The sequence below is a fragment of the Arvicola amphibius genome, chromosome 5 (assembly GCF_903992535.2).
Source record: "Arvicola amphibius chromosome 5, mArvAmp1.2, whole genome shotgun sequence".
In the NCBI taxonomy this organism is placed as follows: domain Eukaryota; kingdom Metazoa; phylum Chordata; class Mammalia; order Rodentia; family Cricetidae; genus Arvicola; species Arvicola amphibius.
The window spans coordinates 53,237,600-53,255,807 of record NC_052051.1 but is presented as its reverse complement, the minus strand read 5'-3'; the positions used below and the strand labels follow the sequence as shown (position 1 = coordinate 53,255,807).

General features: G+C 49.3%; 1 protein-coding gene across 1 annotated transcript in view; it reads left to right on the top strand.

The window, feature by feature from the left end:
• Positions 1-6,746: 6,746 nt before the first annotated feature.
• Duox1 (dual oxidase 1) overlaps positions 6,747-18,208 on the top strand; it is a 31,908-nt gene continuing 20,446 nt past the window's right edge. The window contains exons 1-14 of the mRNA XM_038330641.1: positions 6,747-6,804; positions 8,929-9,012; positions 9,406-9,570; positions 10,401-10,588; positions 10,750-10,951; positions 11,099-11,265; positions 11,653-11,713; positions 11,820-11,916; positions 13,602-13,689; positions 14,402-14,504; positions 14,768-14,940; positions 16,585-16,760; positions 17,011-17,129; positions 17,784-17,921. Coding sequence (XP_038186569.1) covers positions 6,747-6,804; positions 8,929-9,012; positions 9,406-9,570; positions 10,401-10,588; positions 10,750-10,951; positions 11,099-11,265; positions 11,653-11,713; positions 11,820-11,916; positions 13,602-13,689; positions 14,402-14,504; positions 14,768-14,940; positions 16,585-16,760; positions 17,011-17,129; positions 17,784-17,921 — 1,819 coding nt within the window. The remainder of the gene's footprint in view (positions 6,805-8,928; positions 9,013-9,405; positions 9,571-10,400; positions 10,589-10,749; positions 10,952-11,098; positions 11,266-11,652; positions 11,714-11,819; positions 11,917-13,601; positions 13,690-14,401; positions 14,505-14,767; positions 14,941-16,584; positions 16,761-17,010; positions 17,130-17,783; positions 17,922-18,208) is intronic.

Below are 18,208 nucleotides of genomic sequence, written 5' to 3'. Positions count from 1 at the left end.
GATTTTAGTCTCATCCTCTCTTGCCTGGTGCAAGAAAAACGTTTTCTAATAAGCAAATGTAATCATTTCACTTCTTTGCACTGGGTAGAATCTACTTTTCTCACCCCCACATAGAAAGCGCTTCATGAGCAGCGCCCCTTCCTCCCCTCCCCATGGCTGACATGCTTCTGAGCATTCTTGCCTTTGTGTGTGCTGTTCCAGCCTTGGCGAATGCCTTTCCTCACATCAAACCTCAGCTCATTCTGCCTTCTCTGTGGAGTTCCCTCTAATGCCATTGGACCAACGGGAGGGTTTCCCACTCTCCCATTCCCGGTGTTTTGAGTGTATCTCATGGTCCCAATAATGACTGCACGCCATCACCCTGAACATTTGTCTCTGCTTTAGACAGAGTCTCCCTGAGGGCAGAGATTTAATCTTCCCATCTTTGTATCATCTTCATAGAGCACATTCTAATCAAACTCTGGATCAAATTAATGAATATGAATGAGTTCTTCCCGTGGGCATCTCCTTCTGAGTCTTTGCACAAGAGGGAGCTCTGTCCCCCTCATTACCCACAATGTCCTCTCACTCACGTTCCCTGAGTGCCACCCACTCAAAGCTGCACCAGAAGGGATCTGGTGAACCTGATCTACATTTAGTAATCTCAAAAAAAAAACTGTCTAGAAATCCTCTTCCAATAGCTAGAGTCTCTAAGAATAGTAAACACAAAACCACAAATATTTGTATTTAGTTGAACATGAAACATACATTGTAAGCTCAGCTGAGAAATGTATAGATAAGAGGCTGGAAAGATGGCTCAGAGGTTAGTTAAGAGCACTTGCTGCTCTTTGCAGAGGACTTGTATTCAATTCCCAACCACCACATGGCAGCTCACAACTGTCTGTTAACTTCAGGTCCAGGGGATCTGATGCCCTCTTCTGGCCTCTGCAGGTGACAGTCACAGGTGACAGTCATGTACATGGTGTACTGCCATCTATACCTGCAAAACACTCGTGCACATAATTTTTAAAAATAAAATAGATCCTTTTAAAATAAAACAAATAACAGTAACATTTTATTTTTAAATGTTTGTGTTTATTAATTCATGCATACGTATGTGTATGTGTGTGTGTGTGTGTATGAGTGCGTGCGTGTGTGTGTGTGTGTGTGTGTACTTCCCACGGCAGGCATTTAGAAATGAGAGGACATCTTTGTGGAGTTGATTGTATCCTCCCATCTTTATGTGAGTTCTGAAGCTTTAACTCAGGTTGGCAGGCATACCCAGCAAGTGCCTTTACTGGATGAGCTGTCTTGCTGGCCTAGTGACATTGTGAAGCATATGTTTTTTTTGTTGTAGTGAATTTTTATTTATGTACCAAAACTGAAGCCATTTCTAAGAAAGTCTATATAGGAAGAAGGGCTGGCTATACAACGTAGAAGGCCTTAGGTCTTAGTTAGGATAGCCAGGCATGGTGGCACACTCCTTTAATTTGGGAGGCAAGCCTGATCTACACAGTGAGTTCAAGGCAATCCAAGGTTATATGATAATAATGATGTTGATGATGGGAAGAAGTAGAGGAAAGGGGGAAGAGGAGAAAAAGAAGACATGAATTAAGATAAAGCTAGATTGTTCATAGAAAGAAGTCATATTAGAACCAGTGACGCGGATCAGTGGGGGAGGGTGCTTGCTGCCAAGCCTGGAAATCTGAGTTTGATCCCTAGAAGCCACAATGGTGGAAGGAGAGAACTCATTTCTGAAAGTTGTCTTCTGGTGTCCCCATTCATGCCATAGGATGCATGCACACACACACAGAGACCCCCACACACAAATGTGAGAAGTGAAAAAGAACCCGTATTAACTAACGTAATGCATCTTGGTCGGGATCGCATACACTTAGTATTTCTGTGCTTATTTTAATGAGAGGTTATGAAAGTTTCGTGAGCATGGCTCATCTCTATTAACATGATGCGTCAAAGAAACACTAACAAAAGGCTTTTTATCTCAGGTACAGAAGGACATTGTTAACATTTCCGATTCTCCAAAGTATGTATTAAGGATGACTAGAGCAAATGATAGCTGGTGACGACATTTGCCTTGCTTGGTCCCTTCCATTAATCATGTACTTTCATGGCGTGGAGATTCCTTACTCTGCACTGCCTGATGTAGTAAAGTTGAATTTTTATGACTGGTCCTAATTTGGCTTCATTATTATGCTAACAGGGTTCCTGCATGAAGAGATTGATTTTTTTTTTTTTTGAAAGGCTGCAGGACTCTGCTTTTTTTCCACAAAGCCTGTGTTTCTCTTGGGACCATCTTTCTCTCCCAGGCTTGACAAATGAAGTCTGGCAGCAGAATTGGCTCTAATCTAGCAAAATCTCACATCAATGTTAACTTTACCCGCTGGTCTCTCAGCTCACTGCTATGACATACAGTCTATACTGACACACATAAGACTGTCAAATACAGACTTACATAACCACAGACAGAAAGACAGAAGACGGGTGCACCCAGACTCTGTCATGCTCACTAACTAGACACCTATAGTTCTTCACAGGGATCCCTGAGATGACTTGGTGCTTTCTCACTGAGAAGGCCCAATTCCTTCTCTTTGGGGTTCTGTTTTCTCATATGGCCTGGGGGGGGCACCTGTAAGTACTAAAGGCTTCCCCATGTTCAGTAGTATTTCTGATGTAGTCATCAGTCCTTTCCTATATCAAGATGAAGTGGATTTCCAGATTTCCAGTGTTTCTATGATGGGTGGGTTGAGATAAAGTTAACAGTCTTGAAGAAAACCCAGCCTAGTAATGCCCAGTTTCATCACTCAAAGTCAACAGGTTTGGTAGGTGATATGGAACTTCTCTTGAAACTTGACAAGATTTTCTTCCTAAAGCCTTCCTCTGCCTCCCCCCCACCCCCACCCCCTGCAGAGTAAGGACTGCTAGCGCCCTATGAAGGCAACTTCATGTCTAATCTTCATGTCTAATCTTCGTGTCTAAGCACTCTGATGGGTGATGAGTGGCTACAGAATGTGATGGTGTATTTCTCTGGCTGAAGTAAAACCCATGAGAAATTTAGCTTGGCTGGCTAAAGGGAGTCATTTTCAGGAATGCCTAGTCCTCCTTCGTAAGGAAGGTAGAGGAGAGAGAGAGGGAGAGGGAGAGAGAGAGAGAGAGAGAGAGAGAGAGAGAGAGAGAGAGAGAGAGAGAGAGAGAGAGAGAGAGAGAGAGAGATTCCCCAGTGATGGATGGTTATGGACTCAGGGATGGGGAACTGAGCAATCCGACCTACCCAAACTCCAGTTAAGAGAAATAAAGAAATCATGTGACTTTATAGCCTTAAGAAGTTTGCCTTGTCTTAATTTCTTAAGACTTTCTCCTTCACCCCCCCACCCCCGAATTGATTGGTCTGTGTAGACTCAAGAAGTACGCCCCTAGGGGTCGGTGCTGGAGCAGCACTTCAAGGTCTGATCGCCTGGAAACCGCACAGACCCCCCGCACCCACACGCGATCCGTGGTTCCCTACCTTCCTCTCTTTCAGATACTGTACGTGGCACCCGCGCTCGTCTCCTCCGTTGGGAACGCACTCGCAATGCTCCTGGTCGTGGGGATAGGACCGGAATCAGGTCCAGACGTTGACGACGTTGACGTCTGGTCACCAAAACTATTCACTTCGTCCCATCAAGGTCCCGTCCAACCTCCCATTCTTCTAACTCAAATGCGGACCAGGTTATGACCCCCATAAGCCCGGCCTGGTGTTTTTGCCGCCTTCCATTGAAAGTCATTTTCAACTTTCTCGTCCCTGGCACCCCGCCCTCGGACACCGGACGGACCCGAGTTCTAGGACAGTGCTCAGGCGCCTGGGCCCTGTGCAGCCACACCCCGCCCACCGAGACCTCCTAGTCCCTACCCACGCCAGCGCCCCTGGAAGCTGCAACGCAAACCCGGCGACCAGGCTCGCAGGACGGTGAAACCTGGGAGGTTCTCACGAGGAACCCTGGTTACCCAGACTTACAGGTTTTGGGGACAGATGGATGTCTTGCTTTGGAGCCAGGTCTGATCTGGAAGTAGGTATTGGATGATTATCTTTGTTTTAGAACCCTGACACCGACTGTGTGGCGAGGATATGGGGACAGCCCGCCTGCCCCACACCCTCTCGGGTCTCCCACCCCTCTCCTCAGCCCCCTCCAACTTGTTAAGGGAGACTTGCCCTTCCCGCCTCCCACACGGCCACACTGACTGAACCCTTGTCACCGCAGGAGCCCTGCACCCCACATGGTCTCACCTTTCACGCTCGGGTCCCCTAGGAGCACCTCGGCGGGTCCCGCGCCAGCCTCTATCCCGCCCAACTGTGCCCCGCCCCAGCGCCAGGACGCGCTACCCGTTCTTCAGCCCCGAGCCCCGCCCGCCCCGGCTCAGAGTTGGAGAGGCAGCCAGAACCGAGCGGGCTACCGCGAACCCGGAGCCAGGCCGGAGCCAATCACAGTCCCAGACTGGGGGACGAGAGGCTAAGGTCAGATTCAAGAACGTTTCTCCTGACCCGCGGGAATGGGTGCTCCAAGGGAGGGGGCTCCAAGGGCGGGGATAGAGGGGAAAGGAACACCGATCGGTGGCCCTCCTCTCCGCAGAACGGGAATCGGAGCCTCGTGTACCTCCAATCCTTCCCCGAGGCTGAAAGGGATCTCGCTAAGGCTTGAGCTCAGCACGCTGAGGTTTTGAAAAAACAGGGTCATCTGGTCCTGAGCATGTTGTATGACCTAGTTTGTTTGGGCCTAAAGGGTTTCTTGGCGCCATCACGTCATGCCAAGGAGGGACTTCGGGGTCTTTAGTATACAGGCGTTACTTCCTGCTCTTCATCTTTTAGGTTGGAATAGGTCTTAACTCATCTTTCCCTCACTCCCACCCCGGGGCCAATAGAATCACCATTCTAAGACTGTGGTCTGGAAACACAGCCATGTGGACAAGAACGAGGCAGGCTGGTACTCTCCCTGATTCTGCCACTGCCCGGAGCGTCATTGCCCTGGAGTTGTGCCTCCATTTCCAAATTGGGAAGTTACCACGCCCAAGTGTCTTGTGTAAATCGCGGAGGATTACCTACCCACAGAGAGGTTTTCAGCATGGCCACTCTTCCTTTCTAGCTTGTCCCCACAGTCTGGCCTGAACACCCACAGGCTGTTAGAGCTTGACTGCTGTATCTACCACATTAGAAAGAGAAAGAGGTCGGACTATTTGGATTAGGGAAACAACCATAGACAGTCACTCCTCCACATCCAGTTCAAGGCTTCAACTATCCAGAGCCCAGCTCTTCGAACGTTACCCAAGGCCATACCCTGAAGAATCTCTAGGATAGAGGGGATGCTGAGCTGGGGGATGAGGCAGGAGCTAGGGGTCCCCCCCCCTTGTTTAGTAGGAGATGGAGAGGGGACAAGACCACTCGCAGGCTTCTCTCCTTTGACTGGAGAGCCTGGTCAGGAGTTCTGGCTGAAGATGGGGCCTTCCCTGAGCACAGGACTTTTACCCTCCCCTCCCTCTCCAATCTTCAGGTTGTCCTTAGGACATCTTCAGTGAAATTTCACCAGAGGAGTCCTGGCTTGAGTCTCCTGCTGCCTCTGTTTCCCTGTTGGCCAGCGGAGGGAAAGCCGGCCTGAAACACCAAGCAATGATGTGGCACTTCCCTTGAGTCTGCTCACAGGAGCCATGCTCCAGCCTCTGTGGCACTTGCACTGCAGCGGGCCGCCCGGTCTTTTGGTTTGAAGTCACCTTCATCACCACATCGGATGCTGGCTGCCTTGCAGGGAGACAAGCAGCTCAGGCACATTCCTAGCCAGGACGGTGCAACCAGATGAATGTTTTAACATTCAGATCCCACAGAGGATGAGCAGCAGACCTGAGACCTCAGCTGGGTTTCTCTGCTCCCTCCTCCCAAGTTAGGCGCGGGCACTGGAGCAGACTGTGCAAGGGTTTTCAACTACTCAGAAACTAAAGGCCACAGGAGCAAGGTTGGCTTTGCTTTGTTTATCACGTCGTCTCCAGAGCCTAGGCCAGTTCTGTGCACAGTGTGTGCTCATTAGTCAGTTGTTGAATGAATGAGAGGCTTCAGAGAGAGTGAGGCGCTTGCTTTTTGCTGAACACGCCTCCTGGGCCCAACTCCCCGGCCTGGATTCTTTTATTATTATTATTATTATTATTATTATTGATTTTATTGAGCTCTACATTTTTCTCTGCTCCCCTCCCTGCCTTTACCCTCCCCTTCTACCCTCTCCCATGGTTCCCATGCTCCCAATTTACTCAGGAGAGCTTGTCTTTTTCTACTTCCCATGTAGATTAGATCCATGTATGTCTCTCTTAGAGTCCTCATTGTTGTCTATGTTCTCTGGGATTGTGATTTGTAGGCTGGTTTACTTTGTTTTATGTTTAACAACCACTTATGAGTGAGTACATATGGTAATTGTCTTTCTTGGTCTGGGTTACCACACTCAGTATGATTTTTTCTAGCTCCATTCATTTGTCTGCAAATTTCAAGATGTGATTATTTTTTTTCTGCTGTGTAGTACTCCATTGTGTAAATGTACCACATTTTCCCAATCCTTTCTTCGCTCGAGGGGCATTTAGGTTGTTTCCAGGTTCTGCTCGGCCTGGATTCTTAGAGGCCTTGCAGAAGCCTTATCCTGACTCTCACAAAGGGCTTGAGCTCATTCTTCTATCCTCTGTTTTTCCAGGTCTCTATTTTGAAGAATTCTAACACTTAATCCCTCACTACCATTTTCACCATGGGATCCCCCCTAGCTCTGGCCTGGATCCTCCTGGTTGGGACATCGTCCTGTTTGGGTGAGTACAGACTGGGGAAGAAGTGTGCATATGAGCAGAGAACCTCTGTCCTCTGTCTTCTACAGAGATGTGTGCTATCGTTTCTACAACCTTAATCTCAAGAAGATATAATACACTATACATGCCAGGCTCTTGTTTCTAGCTCTTGAATAAATGGGGAGATGATAGAATAAAAATGATTTCTTCTAGTATGAGGCTCTTTCTCTCTCCACTGTCTTCTATCCTTTTAGATAAGGTAAGTTCTCCTGACTTGGCATAGGAAAGATTGAGTAGATGTGTAAGATAATAAAGCATCTTAGGGTAAAATTGAATTCAAGGCTGAAGAGGAGTCACCAGTGTTTTTAAAATAAAATGCTCTTAGGCAGGGAATATAATTCAGTGGTAGAGATTTTGCCCAGCATATATAAGGTCCTGGGTTTCATCCACAGTGCTGGAAAAAAGTGCAAAATAAAATAATAGCATCAGAACACAATACAGCCCACAGCAATTCCAGCTTTGGAAGTCTGAGAACTTTAGAATTAGTGGCTGTTCCCTATGATCCAGAGCTCTGAAGCGGGAACTGGACCCACAATGGTGGATGGTAGGTGTGGTGGCACCTGGCAGCTACCCAGCACTTTGGAGATAGAGGCACCAGGATTGAGACAAGCAAGCAAGAGCGAACTTCAAAGGTGTTTTGCATCTAAGGGTGATACATGAAGATGAACCTTGTGAAGCAGCACCTCCTGGCGGGCAGTGGCAAGACAGTGATATGGACCCTACATTCTCCCTTGCTAAAACTGTTCACGTTTGAGTTCTTTCCCATACTCTCCATTCTTTGTGACTTCATTTTCTCTCCCAGCTATTGCCGCTTACCCCTAAGATATACTCTCCCGGAGAGACTCCTTCCTTGGCCTACCACCATTTCATCTTATTCTAGGGGTCTTGTGTGAGTCACTGTCCTGCTGTCCTAGGTCTTTAGCCAGGTTAATATTAGAACTTTAGTTGTTTTCCTTCCTGACCACCCCTCCTGTGAGTGTGCCTGTGCATGCAGCACCCACAGCCTGGAGATCTTATGCTTGGTCTAAGGACAATCAGAGGTATTGATCATTGTTAGAGCCCTTTCTTCTGTTCTCTCGGGCGAGCAGAGAAGTCTTCTAACTTTTCTTGGAGATAGGTAGGGTTTGGCTAGTCACCCGACCTACGGACCAAGAAGATTCTAGACCCTCCATTTTTGTCCTGCTTCCTCAGTTCCCCCCCCACCCCATCAGACAAATGCTCCCTCCTGGACTGTAGGTTATTACAGTAGCATTATAAACAGGAATTAGGGCTGGAATGGAGACTCAGCAGTTAAGAACATTGGCTGCTCTTCCGAGGACCTGGATTCAGCTTCCAACATGGCAGCTCACAACTGTCCATAATGCTAATTCGAGGGGTCAGTTGCCCTCTCCTGGCCTCTGTGGTCATCAGGCACGTGTGTAGTATGCAGACATTCATGCAGGCAAAACACCCAGACACATAAAATAAATAAATTAAAAGAAGAAGAAAAGGAAGAGGAGGGATGAAATGAGGGACAAGATGTTCCAAAGGAGGATGGGGCAAGGTCATTCACAGGATCAGTCCTTGGTCTCACCCAAGAAACTGGGAAAAAGACCAGAATAGCAGTAACACACCCTGCCTAGGGGCTCTGCTCAGTGAGAAAGAGCCAAGTCCCTCTTCACACTGCTCCTGCCCAGTGACGGGTCACAGAATGACTTGTCCTTCCCAGTTACAGGGTGTGGCTGGCTCTTGTTCCCTACTGGATCTGAGGGTTAGGGATGATTTTTATCCTGCTGTGTGTCCCAAGGACTTGCAATAGGAGGAGTCCAAGCTTGTGTGTCCCCTTCCCATTGCTTTGTGCTGCTCCGCCTCTTCTCTGAGGCCATTGTTAGCAGGCACTGCATGGTCGTGCACCGTTTTCCACTTTTGGAGTCAAGTCTTCCTGGCTTAAAGAGTAGACAGCACTTTGCCCTGGTTTCTCCCTCTGGGCGGTACTTCCTCCTCCTGGTCTTTCAAGAATCAGAATCACAGGCCCTGTTCCCTCGTGGCCTGCTTGGTCCCCTCTGCCTGCACCTGCCCAGTGGCCTCTTTCCCTTTATTTTCACACAGGAGCTCAGAACTCTATTTCTTGGGAGGTACAGCGATTTGATGGATGGTATAACAACCTCATGGAGCACAGATGGGGCAGCAAAGGTAGGTGAGGGCAAAGTTAGTCCAGGCATCAAGGTGGTACCCTCCAGTGGAGACTGAGAGTTGGCAAGTATCACAAAAGGCTATCACAACTGTCATCAGAGGCTGCCAATGAAAAGGCTTCAGGATTCAAGGTATGGAGGGAAGCCTGAGCATAGAGGTCAAGAATGCTCCCTAGAGTGGAGAGATGGCTCAGTGATTAAGAGTACTAATTGCTACTCTTACAGAAGACCTGGGTTCAGTTCCCAGCACCTATATCCAGCATCTCATAATCCCCTGTAACTCCAGGCCTAGGGGTTCTGCTTCTACGGGTACTTGCACTCACAGACAGACAGACAGACGGGCAGACAGACACATGCACCAAATCCATCCTTGTCTTTACCTCTCCTGGGCCAGGCTCTCGGCTGCAGCGCCTTGTTCCAGCCAGCTATGCCGACGGTGTGTACCAGCCCTTGAGAGAACCCTACCTGCCTAACCCCCGAGACCTTAGCAACACGGCCACGAGAGGTCCTGCGGGGCAGCCCTCGCTGCGGAACCGCACAGTCCTGGGCGTCTTCTTCGGTGAGAACATCAGCCTCCGGAGGAGTAGAGCCAGTGGGCGTCAGCTGAACACCTCAGTGCCTAAGGAACGGGGGGGGGGGGGGAAGGGATGAGGAAAGGTGCAATGGAGGATCAAAGGTGGCGTGAGAGATGGAAGAGGAAGCCATGAAATAGGGTAGAGGCAAAAGCAGAAGAAGGGAGGGCCCACGCTGAAGTGAAGCCTGGCAGGGCGTGAATCTTCCTTGCGCTGGAAGAGGACATGGAGGAGAGCAGAGGGGCATCTCTCCGTTTGGGGTGAGGGCTGGTGTCCACACTGTGATAGACTGTCCCTGGGACCCTGCTGCTCCAGTGGCTGCTGCTAGAGCAGGCTGAGAGAAGGGTTCTGACCTCAGCAGAGAGGGCTACATGGGGGTGTTGGGGTGTCACAAGCTCAGTAACAGGGGGTTAATAGCTGGTCCTGCAGCAATGGTGGCTTCTGCTGACCATGTTGGGTGCCCTTGCTGGCTCCCATGTGACTTCCTGCTTGGCTGCAGGCCTTCTGGGAGGCTCCGAGCGCTGCGTGTTGGAGCTGGTGCTGACAACCCTGCCTGCTGAGGCATCATCACCGAACACCTCCCAGTTACCAAGGAGAAGGGCAAACTGACAATGACAACATCTTAGAGCAGGTGTAGGCACAGGCAGGCCAGGAGAAAGAGTTGGGAGGGGATGTCGAGGTCAGGGCTTGGACTTGCCCATAATAGGAGATGACTATCCTGAAGCTTCGAGAAGCGGGTAAGGCCTCCACACCTGAGACAGGAAAGAGCATGGCCTTTGGCTAGCCCGGCAATCCCTCCTGCATTATGTATGGGCAGGCTACCATGTGCTCTCGGACCTGGTGAGTGTGGAAACGCCAGGCTGCCCCGCAGAGTTCCTCAACATTTACATCCCGCGTGGGGACCCCGTGTTCGACCCCGACAAGCGTGGGGACGTAGTGTTGCCCTTTCAAAGAAGCCGCTGGGACCACAAGACTGGACAGAGCCCCAGCAACCCCCGGGACTTGGTGAGGCCGGTGGCCAGGCAGGGGGGCAGGCAGGCGGGAAGGGAGACTGAGGTTAGACCTGCTGGAGACCTGGGGTCTGGCTGGGAAAGCTGGGCAGGATGAGGCTCTTTCCCGCCCTCAGGCACCTGACCCCCACACACCTCACTGATGTGTCCCCACAGACCAACCAGGTGACCGGCTGGCTGGATGGCAGTGCCATCTATGGCTCCTCTCACTCGTGGAGTGACACGCTGAGGAGCTTCTCAGGAGGACAGCTGGCATCGGGGGCCGATCCTGCATTCCCTCGGAAATCCCAGGACCCTCTGCTCATGTGGATGGCACCGGACCCCGCCACGGAGCAGGGCAGGCCGCAGGAGATGTATGGTGAGACTGAGGGATCCTGGCAGGAGCAGGGTTGGAGGCATCAGGCTGATGGGGTTGGGGACTGGGCTGGAAGGGTCTGGGCTCCCCTGGCTCATGCTACCTCCCATTGCCTTCCTCCAACTCCTTCTGTCTCCACATTGAATGCAGCCTTTGGGGCCCAGCGCGGGAACAGGGAGCCCTTCCTGCAGGCGCTGGGCCTGCTGTGGTTTCGCTACCACAACCTTTGTGCCAGGAGGCTGGCGCGGGAGCACCCACAGTGGGGGGATGAGGAGCTGTTCCAGCATGCGCGCAAGAGGGTCATTGCTACCTACCAGGTGAGTGGTGCCACCTGACCCGTGGCCACCTGCGTGCAGGATCCAGGGAGATCCAGCTCTGCTAGGAAAGCTTCCCCAGCCTTTGACAACGCCCCTTCCCATGATGCCCCTTTCCAAAATGGTCCACCTTCCTTGAGATTCGGAAAAACTACTGTACATGATAGAGAGGCAAAACTCTGTTTATGCCAGATATTTTTGGGTTTGATCATTACTTAACATTTTCTTCTCAGTAAATATTTGAAGAACCTGGTTCTTGGTGCTCTTGTTTTTACATCTTTTCTCCCATCATTGGTTTTGCTGAGTCCTCTTGTCTACTCATAAGCTTTCCTGGGCTTAGTACCCTGCCTGGCCCAGCCCTACACATTTTTTATACCTCTTTACCCTCAGAACATTGCGATGTATGAGTGGCTGCCCAGCTTCCTGAAGCAAACTCCCCCAAATTATGCAGGTGAGGCGATGGGGAGGAGGGCTGAGCGACTGCTAAGTATCATTTGAAGAAAGGGTGGTAGCGAGTATTTAAAGTCTTAATGTGTCCAATTCTCCTCCTACCTCAGGATACCATCCATTTCTGGACCCCAGCATCTCCCCGGAGTTTGTGGTGGCCTCTGAGCAGTTCTTCTCCACCATGGTGCCACCCGGGGTCTACATGAGGTAAGGGATGGGGCTCACATATTTGTGTCTTGGAGCAGGACAGGGTTCTATCAGTTTGAAGCAGCTAGTTTCTAGAGAGAATGGTGAGAATGGAGAAAGGAGATTTGAACAGACCGTTGTGCAGGGTGTGGACTGTCTGTAGCCCACAACCATGTGTTTTGTTTGTATGTGTTTGGTTGCTGGTTTTGTCAGACAGGACTGTGTAGCCCTGGCTGGCCTGGAACTTGCCAAGATCATCCTGCCTCTGCCTCCTAGGCTGGATTACAGAAGTATACACTTGATTGATCAAAAGAGAGAAGCTTACATCCTTTAGAAATGCATACATATAATTGGTTGCAGTGGCTCGGGTCTCTAAAGTAGTCTCTCCTGCTTGGGAGGCTGATATGGGAGAGTTGCTTGAGCTCAGAAGGCTAGTGTAGGCAAAATGGTAAAACTTCATCTTTAGAAGGAGAGAGAGAGAGAGAGAGAGAGAGAGAGAGAGAGAGAGAGAGAGAGAGAGAGAGAGGTGGTGCATCCTTATAGTCTCTTTTCCCAGCACTCGAGATGAAGTCGAGAGGAACAGGGGTTCAAGGTTGTCCTCTACTATACAGAGAATTCAAGGCCAGCCTGGGTTACTCAAGACTGTCTCTAAAAAACAATACACACATACATATAAATAAAACTATGTATAGATGATGTGTACATAATGCAAGTACATACATGTAGTGTGCATATAGTCAGCCCTTACAATGTTAGGGTCCCTATCTACTCAATCAACCTCAGATTTTAGGTATCTGGAAAAGTTCCTTCTGTACTGAAAATGTAGACATTTTAGGGCCATTCTTCCTGACAGGATAAAATCTAATGACTATTTAGACAACATTTATGTTATATTAAGTATTATAAAAATGTAGGGACTGGGGAAATATCTCAATTGGTAAAAGTACTTGCCACTCAAGCACAAGGCCCATAGTTCAAGAGTTCAATCACTACCAACCTGTAAACAAACAGATGTGGTGGTTCAAGCTTGTGATTCCCATGCTGAGCGGGCAGAGACAGGTCGACCCTTTGAGACGGCTGGTTTGCCAGCCCAGCTTAACTGTCAGGTCCCAGGTCCCAGTGAGTGACCCTCAAAAGAACAAGGTGAACAGCTTCCAAGGACTGACACCCAGGGACTTTGGACTCCACACACATGTGTACAAACATACATGCACACTCACACATGCACCTACATCCAAACATAAAATGAATATGTCTGTGCAAAACATACATACAAAGATTCAGAGATTGCTTAAACTGTATGGGTTGATGTACATAGATTATAGGCAAATATTATGCTGTTTTACATAAAGGATGTATGCATCAGTGTATTTGATATTTTTGAGGGCCCTAGAACTAACATTCAGGCCTACCAAAGGACTCCTAACTGTGTGTGCATGGCTGCTATCTCTGTGTGTGTTCTTATCCACATGGAAAGGGTGTGGATAAAATATATTTATGGCCAAACTTTCAGACATTTGGTCAGATGGGAGATAGGGCCTTCCAAAAGTCAGATAGTTCAGTAACTAAGGTCAGATGCCTTGATTACACAGCAAATAGGAAAGGCTATGGCCTGGGACCTCTGGCTGAAGTCTTGGAGACCAAAGCTGATGTCTGACATTAGGACCCTGTGGTTTCAGTAACCACTCTTGCTCTTTGCATTTTAGGGATGCCAGCTGCCACTTCCAGAGGATTGCCAATAACGCAAGTTTCTCCAGAGCCCTCCGGGTCTGTAACAGCTACTGGAGTCGAGAGGTTAGAGTTGGAGACATATATTGGATTAATATATGTATGTGCTGTGCGTGTGTGTTGTATGTGCATGTGTCTGAGTATGTGAAGAAGGTAGACAATGGGACTGCAGTGGCAGCTTGGATGGGCTAGAGTCAAGGGGACAGCTTGGGTACCTGGTCAAAATCAGTCCCCTATCCTCACCTAGATATGAGAGACAGGAGGGGAGGGGACACTATGTGCTCAGTGTGGTTCCACATTCACTGCTCCTCCTAGGTATCTCCTCTCCCTTGACAGCTCTGGGTCCCTGGAGGCTTTGGGGCACCCAGCAATGTTATCCCTCCTAGGCAATTGCTTGAGCATGGAGTATATATACCACTAGTCCCGGGCTCTCCTCTAGTAAAAGGAGAACAGCAAGTTCAGACAGGTCCTGTGACTCCACCATGATCATACAACTAGCTAATGAGAGAGCAAAACTGAGCGTCTAGTGACCTTGCCCATCGTATTGTCAAATCTAGGGCAGAATAAAAGTTTAAAGATCCTCTGTGCTCCAAGACATCGGCTTTGTGTGGGAATATCATTTTCCCTAAGTGAAGAATTGACCCAAAGTTGAGAAATGCCCACCAGGAGCAAAGGACATGACTGAGTAGGCTCAAGGATGTGGCAGTGTGGCGGAGGGCACCGGGCTGCCCAACCTCTGGCTCCATTATCCATGTCCCTCTTTTCCCAACTCCTTAAGCACCCGAACCTACGAAGTGCTAAAGATGTGGATGCATTGCTGCTGGGCATGGTTTCCCAGATTGCCGAGAGAGAGGACCATGTAGTGGTTGAGGATGTGCGAGGTGAGCCCAAGGCTGTCTCTGCAGGCTGTGAACCTCTAACCCCTGGGAAGATATCCAGCAGGACCTGCAGAGCCAGGAAGGGGGGAGTTCTCAGGGCTGAGGGCTGTATGTCATCCTTTGCTGGGAAAATTTCTGATCCACTGACCGTGACTCCATTCCTTCTCTATGGCTCAAATGTTCTTGGCATTGGTTGGAGTGGTCTGGGCTGGAGGCTGCATTGATTGTCCTTGACCTCCTCCAATGCTTTAGCCTTCCTTTTTCAGATTTCTGGCCAGGTCCACTGAAGTTCTCCCGTACAGACTACGTGGCTAGCTGCCTGCAGCGGGGTCGGGATCTAGGCCTGCCTTCTTACACCAAAGCCAGAGCAGCACTGGGTCTGCCTCCCATTTCCCACTGGCAAGACATCAACCCTTCACTCTCCAGGAGCAATGGCACTGTGAGGAAGGGTTAGGGCCCAGAGGGTTGAGTGGGAGGGCCTGGGTACACCATCCCCAAACAGGGAAGATGGATAGTAAAACATGATCACCAGAGACAGACACTTGACAGGGGACAAAACTCATGAAAGTCACTTTTCCCAATCTTGTACACCAAGTTAAGAGATTCCAAGTCTAGCAGGATTAGACTTTTGACTTTGAAAGCCATGGTTTAGCAAATATGTATTGACTGTCTATTGCATGCAATGCGTTTACTTGGTAGATATTGATTTTGTTCCTCTTGACAGCCCTAGAGTGGTATTGCAGGCCCTTGACTTGGAACAAACTATGTTCCTATGTATTGATATTACCACTGCCTTCACCCTAAGTTAGCTTTTACACTCTGAGCTATCACCTGTGGGCAAACGGCATTGCCTGCTCATCGATAGACCAACTTTGATTGCCCTACAGTTTTGGCATAGTCGTCTTGGCTATAGAGGTGTTTCCACAATTGTGTGCCTACTGCACTGTGCTTTGCCCTTACTGTAGAGTTACTGGAAAGAATCAAAAGGCTTATTATAGGAAAGTGCTATGTGCAGCATGGTGTCTCTTGCCTATAATTATAGGATTTGGAAGACAAAGGTAGGAGGTTCAGGAGTTCAAGGCCAGCAAGTTCCAGGCTGGCCAAAGCTACAGGAGACCCTGTCTCAAGAAATACTCTCTTCACCTCTCCCCAAAAGTAATATGTACAGTGGTCTCACAAACATTTTTTTATCATGATAGGAATCGTGAGACAAATCAATTTAACAAGTCATTGGCTTCAGCTTGGTGTCATTGGAATGAGTCTGGTCAGGTACTTAGAACACCGGTAAAGAATAGGAGCCACTAGAATGGCTTGGTTGGTCAAGGCACTTGCTGTCGAGACTAACAACCCAAGTTTTATTCCCTAGGATCCTCATGGTAGAAGGAGAAAGCCAGTTCCCGAAAGCTGTCCTCTGGGGTCCACATGCGCATCATCATGCACTCATACACAGCTTACACACAAAAATTAAACGCAATAGAAAATAAAATGAAGTTAAAAACAGGGTAGAAAGCTCTGGCACTGGGTGAGGTGACACAAACCTACACCCCAGCATAAGGGAGGCAGACGCAAGAATATCTCGGTTCCAGGCGAGCCTGGCAAACACAATGAGACTCTGTTTCAAAACAAATAGCGTGCATGGTAATCCCTCTGCCTCAGTCTCTCGGTGCTGGTATTACAAGGTGTGAGCCACTGGGACCACAGATTGCTAGGGATTTAGTTTTTTAAAGTTTTTTCTAACTCTAAGGATAAAAGCCTTTTATAGTATCATTCAGCCATTCAGCCTCTCGCACATGGATTTTTCTCAGGTCTATACCTTCTCAAGAAACTATGTAGACAACCTGCTGATGCTTTTATTCAACGTTCACAGAACAGGGTGTTGAATATGTGGAAAGATTCCTGTAAACGATCTAACTTATGTAAAGCACTCAGAGCAAAGTCTGGGGTGTAATAGTGTAAAGGTGTATCTCTAGGAATGAGATATTGTTCAGGTCATTTATTATTATTATCCCTGCGGCTAATCCCTGGGAGCTGTCTCTTTGCCCAAGGCTGGTTGCTGGGTCCTCTCAATCATCCTGTGTTCCAGGTGCTGGAGGCCACAGCTGCCCTCTACAATCAGGATCTGTCTCGGCTGGAGCTGCTCCCGGGAGGACTTCTGGAGAGCCATGGGGACCCTGGGCCTCTTTTCAGCACCATTGTCCTTGACCAGTTTGTCAGACTTCGGGATGGTGATCGCTATTGGTTTGAGAACAGCAGAAATGGGTAATGCTTGCCAGGGCCACGTCTCAGATTTACTGAGGCCTGGACCACAGCCCTCGGCTTGACCCTACAACAGGCCTCAATTCCAGTCCCTCTGCATCTCTCGAGTGAGGATTTGTCTCTGGCAGCTCCCTAGGCTGGCAGATTCTCACAAACAGCTGTGAACCAGAGACGATTTGCCCATGGGATACCAGAGCGTGGGGTCCTAAGTCTCTCCCTAACCATGATAGCTCTCCACCTCTCCTATGCCCAGACTGTTCTCTAAGGAAGAAATTGCAGAGATCAGAAACACTTCCCTCAGGGACATTCTAGTGGCTGTCACCAATGTGGACCCCAGAGCCCTGCAGCCTAATGTCTTCTTTTGGCTTGCAGGTAAGAGACCTAGAGAAGGCTAGAGGAGTGGGTTCAGAGTCTTGTCCTTCCTCAACTGTAGGCTTGGTTTGATGAGGCCGGATGAACACTCCAAGTGTGGTGTGACTGAGGGTTCTGCCCTGTGAAGTTTGGTTTGGGGTACCAGGGCTGCCCACATACAGCTGCCCCTTGCACAAGACCAGGAGGTGATAAACTGGGCAAGGACCAACTCTCTCAAAGACCCGGGAAGGAGGGGGGCTGTAAGTGGCATTAGGAGGTCAAATGAAGGCGAGGTTATTATCCTCCATAGCAGTAGTGAAGGAATCTCTGTCTCTGTCTCTGTCTCTGTCTGTCTCTCTGTGTCTGTCTTCTGTCTGCCTGTCTCTCTCTCTCTCTTTCTCTCTCTCTCTCTCTCTCTCTCTCTCTCTCTCTCTCTCTCTCTCTCTCTCTCTCTCTGTGTGTGTGTGTGTGTGTGTGTGTTTTGAAGTTCATACTGGGACCTGCTTGCTACCCACATAGGCAAATGCCGTGGTCTTGCTACAACGACAGGGATAAACAGCCCGTTCCTCTCCAGTTCCCAGAGTACCCGATTTTCTTCTGTTATCACCCTCCTCAGTGGGCTTGTGCCAGATTGTGGCCCCGTAATCAATATTCTGACCTCCTGTGCCTCCCCAGGAGACCCCTGTCCACAGCCAAGTCAGCTCAGCACCAAGGGCCTGCCAGCTTGTGTCCCCCTCTTCATTCGGGACTATTTCAAGGGCAGTGGATTTGGCTTCGGACTCACCATTGGGACCCTCTGCTGCTTCCCCTTAGGTAAGAGAGTGGTGGGTAGGCAATATGGGGCTACTGAAAGGTACATTTTAGGAGGAGAGTTGGGCTGGTTTTATGTATGACAGCAAGCAGTACAGAGTAGCTGTCCCTCTGGGTGGTGAGAAAAATGCAAGCAGAAGAAAAGGTGTCTTGCTGCAGATAAGTGAGCTCCAAAAGACTTGCCTCCTTGATCTCCTGAGATGCCCCCAGGCCTAGCTTGGTCAAGAGTCTGTAAGAGCCCAGGTCCACACCTGTTGGTGCCTAGGGAGCTGTCAGAGACAAATCCTCAC